The following is a 26,891-nucleotide window of genomic DNA, read 5'->3' as shown; positions in this document are numbered from 1 at the left end:
CATTTCCTTTTACAGTGGTACCTTGGGTTACAGACGCTTCAGGTTACAGACTCCGCTAACCCAGAAATAGTACCTCGGGTTAAGAACTTTGCTTCAGGATGAGAACAGAGATCGTGTGGCAGTGGCGCAGCAGCAGCGGGAGGTCCCATTAGCTAAAGTGGTGCTTCAGGTTAAGAACGGACCTCCAGAACGAACTAAGTTCTTAACCCGAGGTACCACTGTATTTATTACCTCCCTCACACTTTCAAAGGCGCCACCCCAATTGCCTCTCTGGTCTTCACATTAGTATGTTGCTCATATTGTCTGTTTCAGAGCTGAAGAAGTAGGAAAGAAAGAAGGGGAGATTTATCCAAAGCTCATGCAGGACAGTGGCTGCTGAGCAGGAATTTGCACCCAAGCCTCTCTCACCCACCTCATTTGCTCCAAGGCTCACGATCCATTGGTCAGCTTCTTTTTATCCTTGCTCTCTAGACACCCACATACCCCATGCATGGGTTCATAGAGCCACAAAAGGCATCCAGGGCCAATTCCCACAACCTCTGATGAAACATAATAGTTTCAGTGGTCAAAAACCACAATTAAAAGTTTGTTTAACGCAAGAAATCTATTTTGATTTAAATGAAGCATTATTACTTTAGAGCCAAATTTATACTTTATACCACTCTGAGGACATTTCAGGAAGAAGGGCAGGATATGAACTAGATAATACGTAAAAAGAAAAATTGCTCCAACTGCAGGGTGTTTTCATTGCCGGTCGAAGACCTTCCTCTTTCCCTAGTCTTTCCTTGACCTTTAATATTATTGATAGCAGTTCCTGATGTCTTTGGCCATTGCGATTATTTTTACTGACCCTGTCGGTGATTATTGGTACTGGATATTTAATTCTCCTTCTCTGTCAGATTCGTAGCGTGAACCACTTCGCTAATTCTTTTTGTAAATGAAAAGCGATACAGAAATATTTTAATGACCACCTAAAACTGGTGGGGTCCATTATCACTGTGAGGCAAGTTGTTCGCATGGAGCCATTTATTATCACCACAAACGACTGAGCCATTTCCCCTGCTCCATGATGGAGTAAACCAGGAGTGGGGAATTTGTGGCCCTCCAAATGTTGTTGGGACTCCAACTACCATCATCCCTGCTGGCTGCGAATGAAGAGTTGGAGCCTTTAGAGCAGGGGTAGACAACCTAAGTCCCGTGGGCCGGATGCGGCCTAATCGCTTTCTCAATCCGGCCCGCAGACGGTCCGGGAATCAGCATATTTTTACATGAGTAGAATGTGTCCTTTTATTTAAAATGCATCTCTGGGTTATTTGTGGGGCATAGGAATTCGTTCATCCCCCCCCCAAAAAAAATAGTCCAGCCCACCACATGGTCTGAGGGCCAGTGGACCAGCCCATGGCTGAAAAAGGTTGCTGACCCCTGCTTTAGAGCATCAGGAGGAACACAAGTTTTCCACCCCTCATATAACAACAACAACAACAACAACAACAACAACAACAACAACAACAATTTATACCCTGCCTATCTGTCTGGGTTTACCCAGCCACTCTGGGTGGCTCCCAACAGAATATTAAAAACATGATCAAACATTAAAAACTTTCCTAAACAAGGCTGCTTTCAGATGTCTTCTAAAAGTCAGATGGTTGTTCATTTCCTTGACATCTGATGGGAGGGTGTTCCACAGGGCGTGCACCACTCTGCCTGGTTCCCTGTAACCTCACTTCTCGCAGGGAGGGAACCGCCAGAAGGCCCTCAGAGCTGGACCTCAGTGTCTGGGCTGAGCGATGGGGGTGGAGATGCTCCTTCAGGTATACTGGGCTTAGGCCGTTTAGGGCTTTAAAGGTCAGCACCAACACTTTGAATTGTGCTCGGAAACATACTGGGAGCCAATGCAGGTCTTTCAGGACCGTGTTATGTGGTCCCATTCAGTAAATGTTCAGGAAGGCAAAATCAGCACCAGCTTAAGGAAGGCTGCCCCAACATCACATCGCTTGCCAGGCGATGAGATCAGCAGTACCAGTGGAACTATATTCTACCTCAGCCGATTTTATAAACTGCTCTTGAGGAGGGATATATTTTAGTGTGTGTCTCAAGCAGCCAGGGAATAAGAACTGTAATAATAGCAAGGGCAGGGTTTTATTTTTTGCTTGTCTTTTAATCTGCGGCTGTCTGGCTCCCTCTTTGTCTTCAGCACTTCCTGCTGATGAGGGATCAGATCTCTTAGGTTCTTTTTTCCTGTTGTTGTTTTTTTAAAGCTAAACTCCATTAATCATTAAGAGCCAGAGGGGTTTGCAGGAAATGCTTGGCAATCTGATTACACAGCTCATTCTATGCTTGCTATGATATGACACCCACCCACCATCAAATCTTGGGCACATCTTTGCTACGATTTCTATACTTTCCATGTTCAGAATGCTTTACAATGTTGACACCACTTCCCCCCAGGAAAACCCACTTAGATTAAATTAAGCCAAGATAAGTAAATATGCATATGCATATGCATTTTATTTTATTTTATTTGTAAAAAAAATATGTATTTGATTTTACAAACAAAAAGTTATAACAATACCAAATACATAACCATATATTGAGATTTCTCTGAGTCTCCCAACTTCCCACCTACCCTCCGTTGGTCCAATTGTCAACATCTTCAACTGCATATTATTTCACAATCCATATATTGTATCTCTCCATATTATCCACAGTGTTTGTTACATTACAAGTGTTATTAAAATCATTCCAATGTTTACATCTGCTTACAGTGGTCTCCTAAATAAATTGTAATTTCCCCCCATTCTTTCTTAAAGTTTTTGTCTTCTTGGTTCCTGAGCTTTCTGGTCACTTTTGCCATTTCGGTGCATTTTTGATATCTCAGCTGACAGAGACTGTACAGCTCAACACTCCTGGGCAGAGAAGTTGGATTTTTCTTGCAATATAAACACGGCTGTGCTCCCATGGCATGCCACATATGAAACAGGTTTTGTTAGATCTCAAAATATTCCAGCTCTTGACGTTACTCGGCTGAGAGCCTGGAAGGCCCCATTAAATGGGCATCTATTCTGTATCTGGTATTAATTAGATATTGGCAACCTCAGCAGGTGGTCAAGAACTGGACAAACCCCTCCAGCTATTCTCCCCCCCTCTTTCCTCCCTCCCCACCCTCCGCCCCCCCACTGAGAGTACTCCCTCTGGCAGGCTGATGGATTGTATGAGTGGTGTTGCCATAAGGGAGTAGATTTCTATTTCCCCCTTTTTGTGCCAGTCAGAGAGGTACAGTATTAGGTCGTCTTCTCCTTTGGCGATCACTCACAGTCGAGTAAGATTGTCTTCCATAAACACGGATTAAATAATAGATTGAGAAAGGTAAAAGATTCAGGAAAACAGATTAAACTTTTTGAAATGGGACCCACGGAGGGAGGGAAGGAGGTCCGAAGGTTTGAAAGAACCTTCTCTATTCTCATGTTTTGGAATGGTTATGGTTATTGTGTATAACTTTATGTAAAATAATAAAAAAATATTACATGGGGGGGGGGGGAGAAAAAGAAAGGGCTTCTGTCAAAGTTTTCTGATGCAGCTCTACAGCTCCAAAAAAACTAGCCCCCCCAATATATATATGTGCGGAGGTCAGGAATGATAAGACCAACTGCAATATGATATGCATATGAGATTTTAAAGAGGTTTCTTGGCGTATGGTTTGTCGGCATGGACGTCTCCCTGAAACCACAGCTGATTTCTATGCAGACTGCAAGGTTGGTAAATTGGATGAGGTACCAGGCCTATGTGAGTCAGCTTGTGGGTGTGAGCTCTCTTGGCTGCATCACCCATGACTTGCATTTGTGTGTACATCCCCATAGTTTCATGCTTGCTGGATATGCAAGTTGAAGTACTTGACAGTGCTGCTGCTGTTGTGATCAATTTCTCTCTCTCTCCCGCTTCTCAGATGGAAGCTGGCAAACACAGAGTGACTTATTAAGCAAGCGATGGGGGAGGCACACAAAAGAGGGATGATCTCAGGGTCTGGGTAGATTCATATGGAAAGAGGCGGTCCTTGAGGTACTGTGGTCCTGAGCCATTTAAGGCTGCATAGGTCAAAACCAGCACTTTGAATTGGGCCCGGAAACTCATTGGTAGCCAGTGCAGTGCAGATGGAGCAAGATGCAATGGCTTGAGTGCTCACTGGGTCTGAATACAGTCATAAAAGGTAAAGGTAAAGGGACCCCTGACCATTAGGTCCAGTCATGGCCAACTCTGGGGTTGCGGCGCTCATCTTGCTTTACTGGCCGAGGGAGCCGGCGTACAGCTTCCAAGTCATGTGGCCAGCATGACTAAGCCGCTTCTGGCGAACCAGAGCAGCGCACGGAAACGCCGTTTACCTTCCCGCTGGAGCGGTACCTATTTATCTACTTGCACTTTGACGTGCTTTGGAACTGCTAGGTTGGCAGGAGCTAGGACTGAGCAACGGGAGTGCACCCCATCGCGGGGATTCGAAGCTCCGACCTTCTGATCGGCAAGTCCTAGGCTCTGTGGTTTAACCCACAGCGCCACCTGCATCCCGAATACAGTCATACCTTAGGATAAATGTGCTTCCAGTTAAGTATTTTCGGGTTGCGCTCCACGGTGACCTGGAAGTAACGGAGCGCGTTACTTCCAGGTTTTGCCGTGTGTGCATGCACAGATGGTCAAAATGACATCATGCGCATGTGCGGAGAAACACGTCCTGTGCACGCACAGACGTGGGTTGTGTTCACTTCAGGATGCAAACGGGGCTCTGGAATGGATCCTGTTCGCATCCCGAGGTACCACTGTATTGCCAAAATGTCACCCCGCTCCGGCCTTCTGTCATGGATGCTTTAGCTGAGATTCCTGCTTTGCAGGGGGTTGGACTAGATGACCCCTGGGGTCCCTTCCAACTCTACAATTCTATGAGCCTATGTTTCAGGGAGCCACAGAAAACTCTTCCTGCTCGGCTGCTGCTGATAATAATAAACTATCCTGCTGAGTTTTAATGCCTCTTTTCTGCCACGCAATGGTGGCTCCCCCATCTCACTTAGTTCGCCTGCCTCCATGCTTCCTCTCCAGAACCCCCTAACACAGAATGGTTTCCCATTGGTGGTCCATGGGCCCCAGGGGTCCACGTGACCCACCCACGGGGGGGGGGGGACTGTGGCACCATTCACTGAACAAAAACCACCATAGAGGAATCAAAATATTTCAAAAGCAGCGGGGTCCACGGGTTGGCTTTGGAAAAACAGGATTTAACTAATTGGGAACCACGGCCCTGGCATATTTAACCAACCCATTCCATTTTTGCCGACAGATCTAGGGGGAGAATCGGTGGTCCACCGCCCTGTGCCCTAGCTCCCCCCACGCACGCACTTCCCCCACCCTGGGTAGAGAGAGACCCCAACCGCGAACGATATACTTCTCCATACTTCTGGATGCCCCAGTCCGGTGTCAGCAGGTCCAGACGGGGCCTCGGTCAGCATATTCACTATTGTATATCTATACTGTGGTACCTCGGGTTACATACGCTTCAGGTTACATACTCTGCTAACCCAGAAATAGTGCTTCAGGTTAAGAACTTTGCTTCAGGATGAGAACAGAAATTGGGCTCTAGCGGCGTGGCGGCAGCAGGAGGCCCCATTAGCTAAAGTGGTGCTTCAGGTTAAGAACAGTTTCAGGTTAAGAACGGACCTCCGGAATGAATTAAGTACTTAATCCGAGGTACCACTGTATTTTCCATTTTATCTTTGTATGCAGATACGGTTCAAGCCTTGAAATAAAATTATTTGTCAGCATAACTTTTGTGAATTTTTTTTATATACTTATTTATAAAGGGGGGGGGGCACATTATCTACCCGGTCCGGGCCTCTGCCTGGCTCTACAAGGCCCTGGGTGTCAGGTCCGCTGGGGATAATCGAGGGGATTTACTTCTACAGAAACCTGCATAGGAGGGGGGAGGGGGGCTGCAGTGCGATGCTCTGTCTCTCCAACAACCTGGAGCAGGTGTGCCAGCTTGGCACCGCGACCGTGGGTGCCATGCAGCGCGCATGGCCCTGGCACCGAAATTGGTGGGTGCCCCGGCCCATTCACGGGGAATTTTGTAGGTGCTCGTGCACCCAGGGAGTTGGCACGTATGACATGGAGGGCGGTGGACCGGACAGGACCGAGCAGGGCGCCTGGGATCCCACTCACCCTCCCTTCCTGCCCGCCGGAGCATCTTTGCAGAGCAGCCTGGGCGGGGTGGTTCCCTTTCCCAGACGACGGGGCTGCAATGCGGGGCTCTGGGCTGCATCCAAGAGAGGTGGAGCCTCCTCCTGCTGCTGCTGCTGCCCTCCCCCCCCAGTTCGCGACTTGGGGGCCTATAAAGCGGCATCTCCGAAGGCGGCGCCTTCTTCCCCCGTCGAGAACTTCGCGGCTCCGTCCCAGCCTCGACGCCGCCTCTTCTCCTTCTCCACCTCTCTCCGGGCACAGCCGCTGCGCCATGAGCCACCATCACCACTCCGGCGCCATCCGCGCCACCTCGTACCGCCGCACTTTCGGGCCGCCGCCCATGCTGTCCCCGCTGTCGTACTCCTCGTCCCGCCTGGCCTCGTCCTCTTCGGCCACGCGGCTGCTGAGCACGCCCTCGACGGCGGCATCCATGCGCTCCTACCGGGCCAGTGGCGGCGGTGGCGCGGTTACCTTCCGATCCTCCAGCGCGCCGGCTCCGCGCTACTCCTACGGGGCGGCCGAGAAGCTGGACTTCTCGGTAGCCGAGGCGCTGAACCAGGAGTTCCTGGCCACGCGGAGCAACGAGAAGCAGGAGCTGCAGGAGCTCAACGACCGCTTCGCCAGCTTCATCGAGAAAGTGCGCTACCTGGAGACGCAGAACGCGGCGCTGCTGGCCGAGCTGGGCCACGCGCGCTCCAAGGAGCCCACGCGCGCCGCCGACCTCTTCCAAGACGAGCTCCGCGAGCTGCGCAGGCAGGTGGACGCGCTGGGCAAGGATCGCGACCGCCTGCAGGTCGAGAGGGACAACATGGCCGAGGATCTGGCCGCCCTCAAGCAGAGGTGAGGCTCCGGGGTGGGGGCGGGGGCGTGCCAGGACGCCTGGGTCCTCCTCGGAAGATGGAGGGGGCAAGCCGGGCCACATCCTGTGCGGAAAACGGAACTTCAGCCTTGTGTGCTGATTTAAGTGGCTGGGGCGGGGCGGGAGGGGTTAATCGCGGCAGGCGCCCCCCGGATTCCTGGGTTCTCCTTTAGGGTGGTGGGAGGGTCCTGAGAAAGATGAAGCGAAAGACAAGCCAGAGCTCAATTGGAGTCAGCCCCCCCCCAGGGGATCCTTCTGGGTAGATGAAGATGAAGTCAGCCCCGCCCCCAAACGCATCATTTGGAGCAGATGAAGATGGTTGCCTCTGAGCTCGTGCAGAGTCCCTTTTCCCACTCCCTGAATATTCAGAAATCTCTGCGAACTCTCTCTGCTTGGGAATAGGGAAGAGGGTTTCCGAGGTAGGGTCGCACTCTGATGGCATTTCTCCCTCCGAAGATAGCAAGACATTTAATTGGTGGCAGCGCCAGAGAGGCACAATTCCAGGTCCTCTTGCAAAAAGGGCAGAGTTAGGGACTCGGCCTGAAATAATAGCCACCCCTGTCCTGCCTCCAAGGCAGCAGAGTCCATCGATGCAGCCTGGTGGATATATGGGTTAAGTAAGGAAGGTTCCGAAAGTGATGGTTTTAGACTGTGCACTTAACTGCCCAGGCATAGGGGGCTCTTTGGGTGGGAATACGTATTACAATTAATTTGCTTCAAAATGTGGCATGACAGCCCTGTTGCATTTGGGGGACTCTCCTGCTCATTCTGTAAGTGTCCTTCTGCACCCCAAAGTCCTGAGGGGTGGCATGACTGTGTAGCAGTGGGCCTTTCTGGGATCCAGTCATTTCTTCCTTAGTTTCCAGCTCAAAAGCAAAGCAGCAAAAATGGGAAACGGCATTATATAACACCTTGTGGGGAAGGTCTGTGCATCAGCTGCAGAGCAGTTGCTTTGAATGCAGAAGGTCCCAGGTTCATTCTCCTGCATCTCCAGGTAGGACCAAGGGAGACCCTGGTCTGAGACCCTGGAGGGTCTCTTCCTGTTGTTGCAGGCAATACTGCACTAGATGGACCAATAGCCAGCTTCCTAGGTTCCTGATATGATTGATAAACAAATGGGAACGAACTAAATCTATACAATTCTTTCTCTAATCCACTCATTATATTCCAGCTGCATGCATTACAAATGATGAATCACTGCCCTGCAATCAGAGCAGCTTATCTTATGTTATTTTATTAGCCTTAGGCAGTGATGGGGGTATGTGCTGGATTGTGCTGGGAGTTTATTCTTAATCCTAAAAGAGGGATTAAAGTTGCACCCCGGTAAACCTGGGATCCAGTTTTCCTGGGCTGTATACCCGGTGCTGCACAAGAGTCTGTGAGAAGACAACAATTAAGGACGCAATCATAACCCCACTTGCCTGGAAGTAAGCCCTGCTGAATTCAATAGGACTTCCTTCTGAAAATACATGGTTAGGCTTGTGCATGGAATCCTATGCACACTGGGAACTGGACATCCTGGGATTTGCTTTTGAGTAAGTGTGTTAGGATTTTGCTGCACTGGCGGTGTAGGTCTTGGACTCAGAAGCACTGAATTTGAACTTTGATGACTTGCAGAAGGGAGAGTTGCAAGCCAGGAATTCTGCACATTGGAAAGGTTTGCTAGAATCTCTTCATTTTGGTTCCGCCTCCCGATGGAGATTGTGGAAAGATGGTTAGGAAGGGTTGATTCGAAACTGTTCCATCCATCCAGAACTGTGCGGAGGGATAGATTATAAAAAAAAACAAACAGCCACAATAAAAAGATGTCTTGGGAGATGTAGGGATTCTAGGATGGCAAATAAGTAAGACTAGTCCTTGAGATGTGTCAGCGAGGTGGGAAGGGTGTGGTGAGGGATAATTCTTCACTAATGGGATGAGTCCAACGTGGCAGGAGGATGCGGCAGCTAGACTGGTGACTGGGAGTGGCCATTGAGACCATATAATACCAGTTCTGAAAGACCTACATTGGCTTCCAGTACGTTTTCTAGCACAATTGGTGCTGATCTCGTCCCAGTATACCTGAAGGAGTGTCTCCACCCCCATCGTTTAGCCCAGACACCGAGGTCTAGCTCTGAGGGCCTTCTGGCGGTTCCCTCCCTGTGAGAATCGAGGTTATAGGGAACCAGGCAGAGGGCCTTCTCGGTAGTGGCACCCGCCCTGTGGAACACCCTCCCATCAGATATCAAGGAAATAAACAACTATCTGACTTTTAGAAGACACCTGAAGGCAGGCCTGTTTAAGGAAGTTTTTAAAGTTTGATGTTTTATTGTGTTTTTAATATTCTGTTGGGAGCTGCCCAGAGTGGCTGGGGAAACCCAGCCAGATGGATGGGGTATAGATAAATTATAGATAATAAAGCAAGGGATGCAGGAGAGAAAAAGAGCTGGCTACATGTAGTATGGGACCGTGGGTATATGGTACCTGAAAACAGGAAGGCGATGGTGGAGAGTGGCAGGGAGGAGATGAACTTCTGCCACTTTGTGTCATCCATGAAATGTCTGTATGGGGCAGGGTGCAAGGAGATGGCTATTTCTGGTACTTGGTAGAGGGGGAGCAGTGGGGTGTGGCGAGGGAGCTTCCGCCACAGCAATAACGCCCTTAGCCAGAGAGTTCTCTATTCCAGGGGGCAGTACCGTGAGGACAGGGGGAATCCCTGTGAGCTGTCAAGGAATTGCGTGAGGTGGGTAGCCAGTTTGGGTGGGGTAGCGGCAGCCTCCTTAAAGGGGGCATGTGGCGCGCATGGAGTCCCACGCTGCACACACGAGAGGGGTTCCTCGCAGGGCATTGCAGCTTCCATGCGCACATCATTGCTGTGCTGAAAAGCAAAAGCAAGCAAAGCCACAGCCTCGAGACTGCATTCCCCATGGCGCCGTGGGGTGGGGTTTGAATTTCTGCATCCTGGCATTGCTCACGCTGTGGCAGATGGGGCAGGGTGGGGCTGGGCTATTTGGGAAGAAGAGAGGGGGGTGGATAAGGCGTGCACAAGGAGCTGAAGCCTGGGAGAGAGGTGGGGCGTGGTCCCCTTCAGCCATGCAGAGTGACGTGGGTTTTGCCATGTTCTCCAGTCTCCCTGCCCTAACAGTGCCATCTGTCTTCTGCGTCAGCTCAGGGACTATGGGAGATGGTGGCGTTGGTGGAGAATACATCACTGGGGAAGGGTGTGGCCAAATGACAGCATCCGTCTGTGTCTTGAAAAACCATCCCTTCCCAAGGAGGAGAATGGAGAATGCAACTTGAATAAACGTGGAATGGCCAGAAGCTTCAGATGCCAATGCAAAGCATTTCTGGAACGGTCTCAATTTCACTTGATCTCCATATCCACCTCGAACCGAATGTTCCCTATTCCTGATACTTCTCAGTGACTTTTCCCTACTTCCCCTGCACTGGCTATCTGCTTTAGGTAAGCCCTGTGGGTATTACCGGCGCAGGGCTGACCGATGTCAGGGGGCTGGAGAAGTCTGTTTGACATTGTGTTCTTGCAATGTAGGGGTGTGGTGGATGGCAGCAAGGGAGAATAGAAGCAGGAACTCCTGGGTGCAGCTCATTTGACTGGTTCTTGCATCCTGCTTGGCCCATAAAAGCAGAGTCCAGAGCGTGTTGTTGTTGTTGTTTAGTCGTTTAGTCGTGTCCGACTCTTCGTGACCCCATGGACCAGAGCACGCCAGGCACTTCTGTCTTCCGCTGCCTCCCGCAGTTTGGTCCAACTCATGCTGGTAGCTTCAAGAACACTGTCCAACCATCTCGTCCTCTGTCGTCCCCTTCTCCTTGTGCCCTCCATCTTTCCCAGCATCAGGATCTTTTCCAGGGAGTCTTCTCTTCTCGTGAGGTGGCCAAAGTATTGGAGCCTCAGCTTCACAATCTGTCCTTCCAGTGAGCACTCAGAGCTGATTTCCTTAAGAATGGAGAGGTTTGATCTTCTTGCAGTCCATGGGACTCTCAAGAGTCTCCTCCAGCACCATAATTCAAAAGCATCAATTCTTCAGCGATCAGCCTTCTTTATGGTCCAGCTCTCACTTCCATACATCACTACTGGGAAAACCATGGCTTTAACTATCCGGACCTTTGTTGGCAAGGTGATGTCTCTGCTTTTTAAGATGCTGTCCAGAGTGTAGGGAGGAATAAAAAATAGACTGCTTCTGGAATAAGGAAAAGGAGTTTATGCAGCAGAGCAGAAGTGTGACCAAAGTGGGGAGTGTGTCATCCGGGGGAAGATGACAAACGATGGAGTTAGCCCTATTATTAGCTCTTGGCTGTTCTTTGTCCTCTACAGGCTGGATGAGGAGATGCACAAGCGCGAAGATGCTGAAGGGAACCTGGTTTTGTTCCGCAAGGTAAGCGGGGCTCTAGGCGGGGCAGGCTGGCCCACTTACCCTTGAGTAACTGCAGGGTTCCAGCACACTCTGCTGCACATATTAGCTCCTGCAGTCGTACATGGGTGGAGGGTCCTACTGAACAGTAAAGGCTCAAGCCAAGTTCTTGAAAGCAGCTCTGGGCAGCTGTGGCTGCTGTCCATGGTGCTGAACTGAGGCACCCTGTTCTCTCCCCCTCAGCCCACCATCGCAGCCTGGCGGATGAGGCTGGGATTACCTTGTTTGCTTTTCCCTATCCTTCTCTGACCCATATATATTTCATGTTAAAATAGAAAGGGGTTTGCTGCGGTTCTGATCATGGCTCGTTTCTCCTCCCTGACATGGTAGGATGTGGACGATGCCACCCTCTCGCGCCTGGAGCTGGAGCGCAAGATTGAATCCCTCATGGATGAAATTGAATTCCTCAAGAAACTACATGAAGAGGTAGGGGAAATAACGGGAGTGGCCTTTGAGTGGAGGGCTTTTTTAGTTTTTTATTTATATTTTCAAATTTATACATTTCAACAGTTTTCCGATCAATTTGACATTTCAAAATTTGACTTCACCTCTTTCTGAGATTCCTTGAATTCATTTTTTTCCTATCTTCTGCATCTCCAAATTCATTTAACTTACTCGTTTCTTTATCTACTATAAATAAATACTCTTATAAAACTGCAGGTTATGACATTAATCCCGCTAATATTTTTATCTGTTTACAATTTATCTGTAAATATTCAATAAACCATTTCGATTCTATTATGAAAAGTTTGTTATCTTGATTTCTTATTCTTCTGGTGAGTTTTGCCATTTCTGCATATTCCATAGGTTTTTGTATCCATTCTTCCTTTGCTGGGACTTCTGCTTCTTTGCACTTTTGGGCAAGTAGCATTCTTGCCGCTGTAGTCCCATACATAAATAAATTTCTATACAATTTAGGTAGTTCTGTCCCTATAATTCCTAAGAGAAAAGCTTCTGGGTTTTTTGGGTTTGTTTTTTTACAAATGTTAATTTAAACATCCTTTTCGATTCATTATATATCATTTCCCAGTAAGCTTCAACCTTACTACAACTAGTTCTTTGACTGGCTTACATAGAGGCTTTTGAGAGTTCAGCTGAACCCTATACAACTGGACAGGTGTGCCATTTGTACTGACGGCAGCAGCTGCTGCTTCCCCGGAGGGCAGAGGACTGGGCTCAAACCTTGTCAATACATGCCTCGCAACAGGAATTACGTTTTATCCCAAACTCATGGCTTGCTCCTGAGGATGGTGGCAGCCTTGGGAGACAGGTAAGGGGTGGCAGGAGAAGCAGCAGAAGTGGGCGTGTGGTAGGGGAAGATTTCGCGCACAGGCTTCATGGGGATCCCATTTAGAGTCCTTTAACATTTCTGATAAAAAGGGACACGGGTGGTGCTGTGAGTTAAACCACAGAGCCTAGGACTTGCCGATCAGAAGGTCGGTGGTTCGAATCCCTGCGATGGGGTGAGCTCCCGTTGCTCGGTCCCTGCTCCTGCCAACCTAGCAGTTCGAAAGCACGTCAAAAGTGCAAGTAGATAAATAGGTACCACTCCGGTGGGAAGGTAAACGGTGTTTCCGTGCACTGCTCTGGTTCGCCAGAAGCGGCTTGGTCATGCTGGCCACATGTCCCGGAAACTACGCTGGCTCCCTCGGCCAATAAAGCAAGATGAGCGCCACAACCCAGAGTCGGCCAGGACTGGACTTAATGGTCAGGGGTCCCTTTACCTTTTTAATATTTCTGATGTCCTGAGGGTCTTGCAGAAATCATTTTGCTTGTGCTCCATCTGGTGGTAAACAGCAGAAGTGCAGTTGCATCCCCAGCCCCACCCTTGGGTGCGTGAGCAGGATAGCTTGTATCCAGGGTTATGAATGTAGATTTGCAGGACTGATGCAGCTGAGAAACCCTTGCATGCAGCAGATAGTCACTTGTTTCTTCTTCTTCTTTGTCTAGCAGTGAATAAGAGAGATACAGTTGCACCCAAGGCCCCACTCTTGAATGTGTAACTGTGCCATATATGGGAATTTTGTACTAATGTGTCCACCTGTCATTCAAGGCTATGATACTTTATGCTTTAAATTTTGGATTCTTTTGTTTTCTTTCTTTTTGTTATGTTTTCACTTTTTTTTTGTTAACAAGCCAATAAATAAAAAGTGGAAGAAAAACAAAGACAAGACTGATGCCCCACCCACATAGCGTATTCACCAATCTCAAAGTATTTTATTCCACGCACAGATTTTGTGCCACCTAAGAATACCATTACATATATCTTATAGTAGGAACATTACCCCAAATCAGTTTTCCATAGGCTCATTGCCCAAATAAATTCCTGTTTGAATCAAGTCAGTCCACACATTTCCTTTATGCCAGTAAGTGACCTCCTCATCTGTTTTTTCCTCCAGTATTATGCCACATACAAGCACGCTTTCTCCCCAAATCTTCATGCAAACGCACATGAAGCTATTCCAGCAGATGGAATAAAACAGTGCCAAAGTTTGGTAATCCTCAGTGAGACAGAGAGAAAGAAAGACACACACACACACACACACACAGAGAGAGAGAGAGAGAGAGAGAGAGAGAGAGAGAGAGACACAGACACACAGACAGACAGACAGACAGACAGACAGAGACAGAGACACAGAGAATAAATTGTTGCTTTTCTCCAGCCATTCTCAGCATCCCCTCTTATCCCTGAACTCCCCCAATGATTTGGGGGAAAGCTTAGGACTGCCTAAAATCTTACAGGCAGTGTAAGAAGAAAACAAGGTAGTTCTGATTAGTCCTTTCCTTATGCAAAAAAGAAAAGAAAAGAAGCAAAATCGAATGGCAGATTTCTCCCGCCTCTGATGTGCCACACCTATAGATTAATAGCCAGATCCTGTTGCCTAACTGCTATTCTTGACCAAATTTCCGTGCTATTTTTAAAAAATTGTTTTGCTCAATCTAGCGTACGTATCGCATTTCCGCTTTATATTTCTTTCATGACATGTATTAATGCTGTTCACCGGTTTGGGGGCCCAAAAGTGGTATATAAATGAGACAAAAACCGAGAAGCATACTTTCTCTGCCACGTAGTCTCACATTAGGGAGGCTACGTATAATGGGTCTTCATCTCCTTGTGGCTGTGCTCCTCTGCATTTGTGCTCTTTTTGTAGTATCTCCTCTTACAAACTCTCTGTGTGTGATTTGTCGTGTCTGTGTTCCTTTGCATCTTTGTCCCCATCGATGTCTCGGCGCGTGCAGGAGCTGAACGACATGCAGGTGAGCATGCACAGCCAGCAGCAGGTGCAAGTGGAGGTGGAGCAGGCCAAGCCGGACCTGACAGCCGCCCTGCGGGACATCCGCACCCAGTATGAGAGCATCGCGGTCAAGAACCTGCAGGAGGCCGAGGAGTGGTACAAATCCAAGGTACCTAAACTGGGTGCAGCCACAAGGGTGGTGGTAGGGGCTGGACTGGGGAGGAATGCTAGGAGCCCCCCCCCCTTTACCTTCCCAGGAAGAGGAGGACAGTATAGATTTAGAACTGCGGTTTGCAGAAGGGCATAGTTCAGAGGCTGCAGAGGGGAGAAGCTGGGAAATATTGGGGGAGCGGCAGGAAGGAGAAGCACCGGGGGAGAGGCAGTTAACAGACTCAGCATTTCTTGAAAGCATGCCTGACTCCCCTCTCCCAGGACCAGGCGTGCCATGAGAGTAGGAGAACAGAAAGCTCAGAGGCAGAAAGCACAGATCAGCCAGCGCAGGGGTGACGTAGAATAGGAGGGACTGAGGGGGTGGGACTTTACTTGGAGCAGTACCATTATCTAAGAGATAATAATAATAATAATAATAATAATAATAATAATAATAATAATAATATACCCCACCCATCTGGCTGGGCTTCCCCAGCCACTCTGGGTGGCTTCCAAAAAAATATTAAAATAGCGTAATACATCAAACATTAAAAGCTTCCCTAAACAGGGCTGCCTTCAGATGTCTTCTAAAAGTCTGGTAGTAGTTGTTCTCTTTGACATCTAGTGGTAGGGCATTCCACAGGGAGGGCACCACTACCGAGAAGGCCCTCTGCCTGGTTCCCTGTAACTTGGCTTCTTGCAGTGAGGGAACCGCCAGAAGGCCCTCGGCACTGGACCTCAGTGTCCGGGCAGAATGATGGAGGTGGAGACACTCCTTTGGGTATGCGGGGCCGAGGCCATTTAGGGCTTTAGTGGTCAGCACCAACACTTTGAATTATGCTCGGAAACGTACTGGGAGCCAGTGTAGGTCTTTCAAGACCGGTGCTATGTGGTCTCGGCGGCCGCTCCCAGTCACCAGTCTAGCTGCCGCATTCTGGATTAGTTGTAGTTTCCGGGTCACCTTCAAAGGTAGCCCCTCGTGGAGCACATTGCAGTAGTCCAAGCGGGAGATAACCAGAGCATGCACCACTCTGGCGAGACAGTCTGTGGGCAGGTGGGGTCTCAGCCTGCATACCAGGTGGAGCTAGTAAACAGCTGCCCTGGACACATTCCTGCATTCCTTTGTTTCTCTCTGTGAATATTGAATAAAGTACTCGGTAAGAACTCATTGTTTTTCTGCTTCTTGGCATCCCACAGTGGGAGGGATAGGATTCCCTGAAGCCTTGACAGGCGGGAGGGTGGGCTACATATTGATGGAGAGCCTATCCTGACTGGGAAGGATGGGAGCTTGAGTCCATTGGCATCTGGAGACTCCATAGGCTCCCCTTTCCTTGGAGTACAGTCTGGGACGGCCGGCTATGACTACAGTGCCATTTCAAAACACACACACAAACAGTTCGTTGTTGCTAGGAATTATAGAACTGGTTGGAAGGGACCCCAAGGGTCAGCATGGCCAACCCTCTGCAATGCAGGAATATCAGCTAAAGCATCCATGACAGGTGGCCACCCAACCTCTGCTTAGAAACCTCCAAGGAAGGAGAGTCCACAACTTCCTGAGGGAGACCGTTCCTTTGTCGAATTGCTCTTACTGTCAGAAAGTTTTCCATTAAGTTTAGTTGGAATCTACTTTCTTGTACAGTGGAACCTCGGTTTTCGAATGCAATCCGTTCCGGAAGTCTGTTTGACTTCTGAAACGTTCAAAAACCAAGGATCAAAGGGTTTATCAGCAAGTTCAGTGAGGAAAATTGAGAAACACGCCTCAAAAGCAGTTCGTCTTCTGAAGCACGTTCGAAAATGGAAGCAGTCACTTCTGGGTTTTCGGTGTTCGGCTTCTGAAATGTTCGGCAGATGAGACATTCGAAAACTGAGGTTTAACTGTAACTTGAAGTCATTGGTTGGAATCCTGCCCTCCAGAGCAAGAGACAACAAACCTGTTTCCTCTCCCATGTGACAGCCCTTCAGATATTTGAAGATGCCTATCCTATCTCCTCTCAGTCTCCTCTTTTCCAGACTAAAGATATCCATCTCCTTCAACCGCTCCTCATATGGCTTGGTTTCCAGACCCCCTGATAGAGTAGGAGATAGACTAGGAGATGGTCTTGGGGGCAGGTCTTTCCCTTCTCTCCACTGACTCCCCCAACCGCTTGCAGTTTGCTGACCTGTCGGACGCAGCCAACCGGAACCACGAAGCGCTTCGCCAGGCCAAGCAGGAGATGAACGAATCCCGGCGCCAGATCCAGAGCCTCACCTGTGAAGTGGATGGACTCAAAGGAACGGTCAGTAGGACGTCCTTCCTGTCCTCAGCCCCCTTTACCTGTTCCTTGGGAGGCAGCAGCTGAGCAGCCTCCCATCTTTGCGAAATGTTTTGTATTCTTGGATGAGGGTTCAAGGCTGCAACCTGAGCGAATGATGCCACTGGTGTCCTCTTCTGGCCTTTGCGAGTTCACAAGGGATTTCACTGGATATCGTTCGCATCATATATTTTAAAGTTTAGCTTCAAAGCCATAAAGGTTGAAAAAGGATATATGCTGTGTAATTGAGCACAGAGGTCATTGGAACTTCTGACTTCTGCCCAGTGCCACATTTTGCAGTGTGATTGTATACATCCTATACCCTTTTAAAATGTGGTTCTTTTCTGGGGTTTGTGTGTATGTGTTATTGGGTTGTTGTTTTTACAGTGGTACCTCGGGTTACATACGCTTCAGGTTACAGACGCTTCAGGTTACAGACTCCGCTAACCCAGAAATAGTACCTCGGGTTAAGAACTTTGCTTCAGGATGAGAACAGAAATCGTGTTCCTGTGGCACAGCAGCAGCAGGAGGCCCCATGAGCTAAAGTGGTGCTTCAGGTTAAGAACAGTTTCAGGTTAAGAATGGACCTCCGGAATGAATTAAGTACTTAACCCGAGGTACCACTGTATTCTGATTATATATGTTGTGATCTTTTCTGTGAACTACCCTGAGACCTGTGGGTATAGGGCGGTAAATAAACACAATACAGTTGTACCTTGGTTTTTGAACAGAATGCAGTCCGGAAGTCCGTTCAACTTCTGAAATGTTCTGAAACCAAGGCGTGGTTTCCAATTGGCTGCAGGAGCGTCCTGCAGCCAATCAGAAGCTTTGGAAGCCGCGTCGGACATTCAGCTTCTGAGGCAAAGTTCTCAAACTGGAACACCTACTTCCGGAGTTGTGACATTCGAGTTCTGAGTTGTTCGTGAACTAAGCTGTTTGAAAACCAAGGTGCGACTGTAAATAATAATAATAATAATAATAATAATAATAATAATAATAATGGGATGCCTATGCTCCAGATTCTGTGACTGTGTCCATTTTTGCAGCTGGGAAAAAAGAGGACAACTATTTTCAGCCCTTGCCAGCCTTGTGCCCTGTTTCCAAGGCCTGGGAAGCTCCGAGTCCACAGCCTTGCCTGTTCTCACTCGGTTGAGAGTTAGGAGCAGGATTTGGGAGTGGGTGTGGCTTCTGGGTAAGGTGTCTCTGAGACCTGCTTCCCTGCATCCCCCATGTAAACCCCGCTTGTGTTTTCCTCCCCAGAACGAAGCTTTGCTGAGGCAGATGCGAGACCTGGAGGACCAATACGGGGTGGAGATGGGCTCGTACCAGGACACGGTGGCCCGGCTAGAGCAGGAGATTCAGCACATGAAGGAAGAGATGGCACGGCACTTGCGGGAGTACCAGGACCTCCTGAACGTCAAGATGGCCCTCGACATCGAGATTGCCACCTACCGCAAGCTGCTGGAGGGGGAGGAGAGCAGGTGAGAACTCCCCTATAGCTCTTTGGATGGTTCAGCCCATCTCATGATGGGGCCATCTCTGCCATTGCAGGATCAGAGGAGGAGAGCGGTTTTAAAGGAGCTCGTTGGTGTTGGTTTCTCAAGGTCTTTATGTTTTATTTTTGTAAATATGACAGAAGGAAAGAGATGAGAGAGAAAACACCGCCAGCTGTCATTAACAACAGGAACATCACATGATTTCTAATTCAAATGCCAAGATTTAAATAAGCATACCATATGAGAGCAACTCACCAATCATCTCACATGTTCCTTCCCACTGAGATGCGCACCGTTTTCTTTCTTCTTCTTTTTTGATACCATTTTTATTTGGTTTTACAAGTACAAAGTTATACGCCAAGAATAAAAAAACATATCCATATGTGGCGATTCCTCCGAATCTCAGGACTCCCTCCCCCTCCATGGAGTCCCATTTTAAACATTTATTACTTCATATTTTTCCATATTCAATTTTTTTTTAATATCAAACCATATATATTGCTTGGCGAGTTCCCACCTCCCCCCTCAGAAATAAAGACACAAGACACCGGAGTTTAAGGTTAATGGGCAAAATAGGCCACAACTTTATTGATTACAGGAATTGGCTTAGGCATTGGTCCTATCGACTAACCAGCTTTCGCCTCCTAGCTTGAAGGGTTAACCACTAGTAGGGGGAGCCCTGCTGATGCACATCAACTAGGAGCTCCCCCGGGGTCACCGCTCAGGGGCGTGCCTTACGCCCACACCTCCATAGGCTTAGGAAAGGGCAACGCCCCCCGGAATCCTTTATCAGACTACCCTTCGATTTGGGGGAAGGTGATGGCGCTTCCTTCCCCTCCTTTCATCTGCATAACAATACCCCTACCAATGCCTAACCGCCAATGCCAAGGAAGTTGTGACGATTTGCTACGAGGTAGGCGAAAAACCAAATGGCTGGTGCCAATTTGCCAAGTGGAAAAAAATCCTACCAGGCCCCTTGATGGCGACCAACCAAAGTCCATAGCAATGTCAGAGATCCAAACCTAACGGGTGGGAGGGGTGGGAAAACCTGAGCAGCTGGAGCGCAGAAAGAGGGAAATCCTCGGCCGCTCCGGCCCTAAATAGGATGGGCCACGCCTCCCAGACCAGCCAATTGGCTGGCCAAGGAGATTACGCGACCGAGGATTCCCCTAGTAGCCAGCCCCTGCGCGCGTGGGGAGGGGCGTGAAGCCCGCAACCCCACCTCTAGTTCGGAAGTGGCTTTGTCCATGGTAATCATGACACTACAAGTGCGATCAAAATCCTGCCAATGTTTCCATCTGCTTACAGTGGTCTCTTAAATAACTTATATGTTTTCCCCATTCTTTTATAAAGTTATTGTCCTCTTGATTTCTGAGTTTTCCAGTCAGTTTTGCCATCTCGAGATGTGCACCATTTTCGATGCCCCAATGGGGTAGAACAGGGGCGGAATGGGGCAGGACAGAGGTGAACAGGGGAATTCCCCGCTCCCACAAGTGGGGAGACGTCTGTATTTTAAGCCATGCGTTTTAAATGTAGAAAGGGCAGTGAGATCTTCAGGCCACTGAGTAGTAGTGGATTGCAGGAGTGGGTGGGTATTTGTCCTTCCAGCCTTGCAGTATAAGCCTCTCTGCCGCCATAAGTGTTTGCAGAATCCCTTTTTGTTGTCCATCCGTTAGTTTCCACACCGCAGGATATCATTTAATAGTGCACAAACTTCCACACATGCCAAGGATTTCTCAGAAACAAAGCTGGTACAAACATCAATTCCTGATCAGGAAGAAGGCACCACACATTATGCCCCAGAGAGACGTTTATTTATTCATTGAATTTTCTGTTTTACACTTTAGAGCAGGCTTCCTCAACCTTGGCCCTCCAGATGTTTTTGGCCTACAACTCCCATGATCCCTAGCTAGCAGGACCAGTGGTCAGGGATGATGGGAATTGTAGTCTCAAAATATCTGGAGGGCTGAGGTTGAGGAAGCCTGCTTTAGAATATTCATTTAAACAACCTTGAAATGTCAGTGACTTCCCTTTTTCTCTTTCCATGGCTCATTTTGCATATCATAAATCCCTGCATATTTTACATAAACTAAACCATTCAGTATTCCATTACGGTGGAACCTTGGTTCTTGAATGGCTTAGTTGATGAACAAATTGGCTCCCAGATGCCAACAACCCGGAAGTAAGTGTTCCAGTTTTTGAACATTTTTTTGGAAGCCGAACGTATGGTGTGGCTGTCGGCTATTGTTTCTGGGGTGCCTGCGCCAATTGGAAGCCGCGCCTTTGCTTTTGAATGTTTCGGGAGTTGAACAGGCTTCCAGAACAGATTACGTTCAAGAACCAAGGTACCACTGTATTACATCCAATGAGACTCGTTTACACTGTTGAATTTATCTTAACATTTCCAAAAAGCTTTTTCAGCATCTCTCTGAACCAGCCAAGTCCTTCCTGGGGGACTTCATTGTAGAGCTCACTGTGGCTTGTTCCCTGCAGGATTGCAGTGCCGGTTCAGTCCATGGCCTCCTTCGGCTTCAAAACGACAGGTAAGCTTATAGCTCCATATTTGGGACGCATAAAAAATGCATCATGTGTGCTTATGCACACTGTTGCACACGAAAATGGACTTTTGGAAGAGACCATGTTCATTGCTCTGACTTACACCCCTTTCCCGCTGTTGAGCTCCACCTCACCCAAAGATGGATTTATGGTTGACATTTCTGGGAGCACACCAACTAATTGCAAGAATCTACCCTGAATCTGTCAGGAGCTATGCCTACACTCGAGTAGGACCCTGGTAGAGACACATGGCCGACTGGCATGTTCTTTCCCTCCTGGTCAATCATTCAGGAGCTTCAAAAGCTTTCTTTAGCCTGAACATCACGGCAACTGATCCCAACTGACACTGGCACACTTAGGGATCTGCAGAGTTTGTGCATCATGTGTAACAGACCTCAGCAACTCAGCATTTTGGCTAATCTACTTTATTTACATATAAACACACACGGAGCACTGCAACATGGCTCCCTCTCTCTCTAGCATCAGACAGCAAAGAGGAAAAGAACAAAGGACAATAATCCCACTTCATGGAACACAGTAACACAAACATCCTGTCTCCGTCACTTCCCACTCTGCGGAGTCAAAACATATACTGTCATGTGATAGACAAAAATCCCATGACTGCAATCATGGAGCAGGAATTCTAACATCATCTTCCTCACCCACCACAGTCGACACCTGAGCTTAGCTTTTATTGATGTTTTTCCTTGGGAACTGGCAGGAAGAAATCACACCTCCCTCCTTCCTCCTTCCAACACCTTCTGATTTCACCCAGCTTGGCCTGGAGTAATTTTTTTTGGGGGGGATGCTGGTGGTGTAGGGGGAGATGCATATTGTATTGAAACTGCCATGCCCTCTCTTCTGAATGCCCCCCTCCCTTGTAGTTTCAGAGCCAGAGCCAACGGTGGAGAGCCACTCTAGGAAGACAGTGCTGATCAAAACCATTGAGACCCGGGATGGAGAGGCGAGTTCTTTACCTTTCTTTCTCCCAAATTGAGGAGGAGGATAGAAGCGCCCAGACCTCGGTGTAGTCTTAAGCAGGAGAAATTCTCTATAGAAAGGACTGCATCTAGGCCTAGAGCAAAGGGGAAGCAGGTTTGCCTGATGTGAGTGTCTGGAGGCTGTTGGAGGATGGATGGTGGCTAACAGATTGAGGTTGAATCCTGACAAGACAGAAGTACTGTTTTGGGGGGACAGGAGGCGGGCAGGTGTGGAGGATTCCCTGGTCCTGAATGGGGTAACTGTGCCCCTGAAGGACCAGGTGTGCAGCCTGGGAGTCATTTTGGACTCGCAGCTTTCCATGGAGACACAGGTCAATTCTGTGCCCAGGGCAGATGTCTACCAGTTCCATCTGGTACACAGGCTGAGACCCTACCTGCCCGCAGACTGTCTCACCAGAGTGCTGCATGCTCTGGTTATCTCCCTCTTGGACTACTGCAATGTGCTCTACATGGGGCTACCTTTGAAGGTGACCTGGAAACTACAACTAATCCAGAATGTGGCAGCTATACTGGTGACTGGGAGCAGCCGCCGAGACCATATAACACAGGTCCTGAAAGACCTACATTGGCATTTCCAAGCACAATTCAAAGTGTTGGTGTTGACCTTTAAAGCCCTAAATGGCCTCAGCCCTGTATACCTGAAGGAGTGTCTCCACCACCATCATTCAGCCTGGGCACTGAGGTCCAGCTCTGAGGGCCTTCTGGTAGTTCCCTCACTGCGAGAAGTGAGGTTACAAGGAACCAGGGAGAGGGCCTTCTTGGTAGTGGCACCTGCCCTGTGGAACGCCCTCCCATCAGATTTCAAGGAAATAAACAACTATCTGACTTTTAGAAGACATCTGAAGGCAGCCCTGTTTAGGGAAGTTTTTTATGTTTGATGTTTTATCTCTTCTTCTTCTTCTTTGCGGGTTTACTGCAGCTCAGGAGGCTCAATCTTCTCCTGCAGTTTGGACCTTTCTCCAGGAGGAGACCCAATGCTATTTGCTCCAGACAATTATTATGGAGTCAGTTTGGCTGGTCAAGATTGTGTGGCTCCACATGTGGGAGGTGTTATATGAGCACCCGATTTGTAGCTGTGTGGAGCTGAGGCTGAATTGCCCTCTGGCCAGGGTTGTGTGTGTGTTTGGAGGGGAAGAAATTCAACAAGGTACTCCAAGTTCTGGTCTCTGCGTAACAGGGATCTCCAAGCTTTTTGGGGGTGGGGTGGGGAGAAGTGGACGCAACTGGAATTCTGAGGAAATGCTGCAGGTGCCAGTTCTGAAATGACTGTGGTGGGGGCACAACACGACACAAAATGACTGTGCAGGGTCCGGCACAACAGCTTCAGTGTAGGTGCGGATGAGCTAGTGCAAAAATGAACTGCAGGAAATGCAAACAGTTTCTCGTGCACAGGAGCCAACTCCTAGGGGCCTTGACCTCCACAGTAAAATATTTGAGGGGGCTGATATCCCACAAAGTTGATGGGCATTCTAATTCAAATGACATGTGCGTGTCACATCATGTGATTGATTGTGTAGGGCGGGGCTTACCTGACCCCCCCCCCAAATATTTTATTCAAGTTGGCACCCCTTCTCTTGTGTGTTGTGGATTTGGGGTGGGAGACAGAAACATAGATTTGGGGTGGCGACACGGAAAGCATGAGCAGCCATAGAGGTACAGTGGCATGTCGACACCTCCTGCTGTATAAATCATGCAAGTAGTGCAAATTTACATATATTAGCATAACCTTTTTTCTGTTTACATCAGCCATGGAGGGGAGAGGCAGAGCGGTATGCAAGAGACTGAAGTCTCCCCACTAACGCCAAGAAAACCCACCCAGCTCCCTCCCTCCAGCTTTTAACTCACAACTGCTCAAACCATGGCTGACCATCTTAAGGACTAGAAACTTTTTTGTTGTTGGTTTAAACAACAACAAAATGAACCCTATCCCAAATGTAGCACTCAGGTGTGTTCCTTGCAAGGAACTGTGGAATGCCCTGTCTATGATCCTGTGAGCGTTGCCTATTCCACGCTCAGCAATATACCTACTGGACGGTCTTGCCTTTCCCTCTCGGCTCTGACCTGTTTTCTATCGGTTTTTTTGCATTTTGTCTCCTGCAGGTGGTGACTGAATCGAGGAAAGAGCAGAGAGCTGAGATAGAGAAGTGATTTGGGGAGCCCCAGGCATCTCCTCCCTCCCTCCCCCCACCCCCAATGCCGTGGAGACGGGCACTCAGCTATCCAATGTGCAGAAGTCCCAGCAGCAGACCTCCCCCCTCACCCCACAAAGCCGCACTGGCCTTATTTATGATGATGGTGAATGATACCTCTGACCTCCGACCGCCTTCCCCCACTGTACCAGGCTTCCCCAGCCAGCCCTGCTCCTTCAATGTGCACTTCTAGCCTTCCTGGGGGGTAGCCTGGTTGCGACCCCAGCAATAACCACACACGGGCTGGAGAGTGGGGAGTTTCTCCATCCCCGCTTTCCTCTTCCAGCTGCCTCCTACCTCTCTTAACCACGCAGTCTCTCGCCTTGCCCGTTCCAGCCAGTGTTGTTGTGAAAGAAGAGGAGCGTTGCCTTTCCACAGGGCATCGGGCGTTAATCCATGAAAGCCCAGGCTAGGCTGGCACAGATCTGCCAGTTGTGTGTAGAGCCTAACCTTGGTGGCGATTGCGAGATCAAGTCTGTAGAGCAGGCACCCCCAAACCTGGCCCTCCAGATGTTTTGGGACTACAATCCCCATCATCCCTGACCACTGGACCTGTTAGCTAGGGATGATGGGAGTTGTAGTCCCAAAACAGCTGGAGGGCCGAGTTTGGGGGTGCCTGCCATAAAGCATTCATGGCTTTGCAGCTGGTAAGCTTTTCACATCTGGCAAGTCGAGTCAGCCTAGAAACACCAAAGAGGACCAAAAGTTTGGTCGCAGTCCGTTGTTTACTGCCTACCCCTGTTGGCCTTGATACTGATTCTGTGTACCGGCCACTGAGACCAAAACCGCCGCTTTCAGGGATTCTCACGAACGAGAATCTCCTTAATCAAGAGTGTAAGTGTGAGCTGGTGTAGCATATTGGCTAAGAAAGTGAGCTATGTTAATGGAGCAGTCCCCAGTTCAAACCCCACCTCTGCCATGAACTCGCTAGGTAGCCTTAGGCAAAGTTGTTCTCTCTAAGCCTCAGTGTTTTCCCTCCCCATCTGCAGTATGGGCAGATGACACTACTGACTAAGCACATCACGTGAATTATCTCATTGGAATTCTTACAGCAGCCCTCTAAGTCAAGAATTACAATGAGCTAATTCACGTGATATGCTTAGAGCATCTGAAAGCACTATACAAACTCTATTTCTCATTATTTTGTCCCCCAAATCTTCAGAAGTGTACCCAAGCTAGAAAACAGAATTACATTTTTTTAAAGAAATCAGATTTTGCAGGAGGCTCTTTAAAAAAGCTTTCCCCCCACCCTGGCTTTTATGGGGTTTCGTTTATCATAAGGGTCCTAGTGTCAATCTTAACAGGCAATCCTCTAACTGTTTACTCAGAAGTAAATCCCACAGCCTTAAAGCGATATTTCCTTGCCTCTTCTTTAGAGGCAATCCATAGGGTTAAATTAAATTAATTTTCTCCAATCAGACAAAATGTGGTCCTTGAGAAAGACAACTTTTCAAAGGCTGAACTTCTTACGGGCTGATTTGCGTCCTCCCGCCACCCCCAGCCATTTGACTTTTTCAGCCCCATCCAGCAGGGCAAAGAATTGTGGGAATTGTAGTCCAACAGCATTAGGCAGGCCATAGCTACAACAGCAATCCCCTAGGGTGGCCTCCCACACAGTCTTCCTCTCCTTTGCTTCCTTTCTTATCTTCTTGTGCAACCCCCTGCCTGCACTTTCTGCAACTTCCACAAGGGATAGTTCTGGTCTTATCAGGCAAGAACACAGCTGGACTTCCTCATCATCTGTATCGCATACAGGTTAGTCCTATAGGCATGAAGAAGGCAGCTGAAGAAAGAGTCCCTGGAATACAGGGAAACACCTAGGCATGGCTTTTTAGTACAATCTGAGCTAACACAGTTAAAATAACTAGTCGCACCTTGGAAGTCAAACGGAATCCGTTCCAGAAGTCCATTCGATGTTTGGAAACCAAGGCGTGGCTTCCGATTGGCTGCAGGAAACTCCTGCAGCCAATCGGAAGCCGCATCGGACATTCGGGTTCCAAAGAACGTTCACAAGCCGGAACACTCACTTCCGGGTTTGTGGCGTTTGGGAGCCAAAACGTTCGAGTTGCAAGGCATTTGTCAACCAAGGTATGCCTGTAATATCTAATAAACGGGGAAACCACACACATCCATCCATCGATCACGATTCCTTGACGTGAGTAAGTTTTGATTAGGTAATGCTAATCCATGGGTGTCTGTGGGAATGGAGCAAAGAGGAATTGCCGCCACCCCGAACAGTAGTTCTGATTCCCAGCTTTCCTTCCTTCCTTCCTTCCTTCCTTCCTTCCTTCCTTCCTTCCTTCCTTCCTTCCTTCCTTTTAAAAAAGAGCAAAATTTTAGCATAAGAGATATTAGGCAAAATGTGCACTTTTCCCCTCCTATTTTGGGTGACAAAGTAGCCTGATCCACCTTTGAATGTTTTACTCCCTCCAAAAACATTTTTTTCTGCAGATGTCCCTGTACTAACCCCATCGAAACATGATATATA

General features: G+C 48.6%; 1 protein-coding gene across 1 annotated transcript; it reads left to right on the top strand.

Moving 5' to 3' along the window:
• The first annotated feature begins 6,190 nt into the window (after window positions 1–6,190).
• PRPH (peripherin) lies at window positions 6,191–26,681 on the top strand. Its single transcript, XM_028712116.2, has 9 exons — window positions 6,191–7,056; window positions 11,388–11,448; window positions 11,815–11,910; window positions 14,725–14,889; window positions 17,021–17,146; window positions 18,422–18,642; window positions 21,151–21,200; window positions 22,098–22,177; window positions 24,315–26,681. Exons 1-9 carry the CDS (start codon window positions 6,278–6,280, stop codon window positions 24,360–24,362), a joined length of 1,626 nt encoding a protein of 541 aa, XP_028567949.2. The 5' UTR covers window positions 6,191–6,277; the 3' UTR covers window positions 24,363–26,681.
• The last annotated feature ends 210 nt before the right edge of the window (window positions 26,682–26,891 follow it).

The sequence above is a fragment of the Podarcis muralis genome, chromosome 2, assembly GCF_964188315.1.
Source record: "Podarcis muralis chromosome 2, rPodMur119.hap1.1, whole genome shotgun sequence".
Lineage (NCBI taxonomy): Eukaryota > Metazoa > Chordata > Lepidosauria > Squamata > Lacertidae > Podarcis > Podarcis muralis.
The sequence above is the reverse complement of the archived record's forward strand: the minus strand, read 5'-3'. Positions and strand labels throughout refer to the sequence as shown.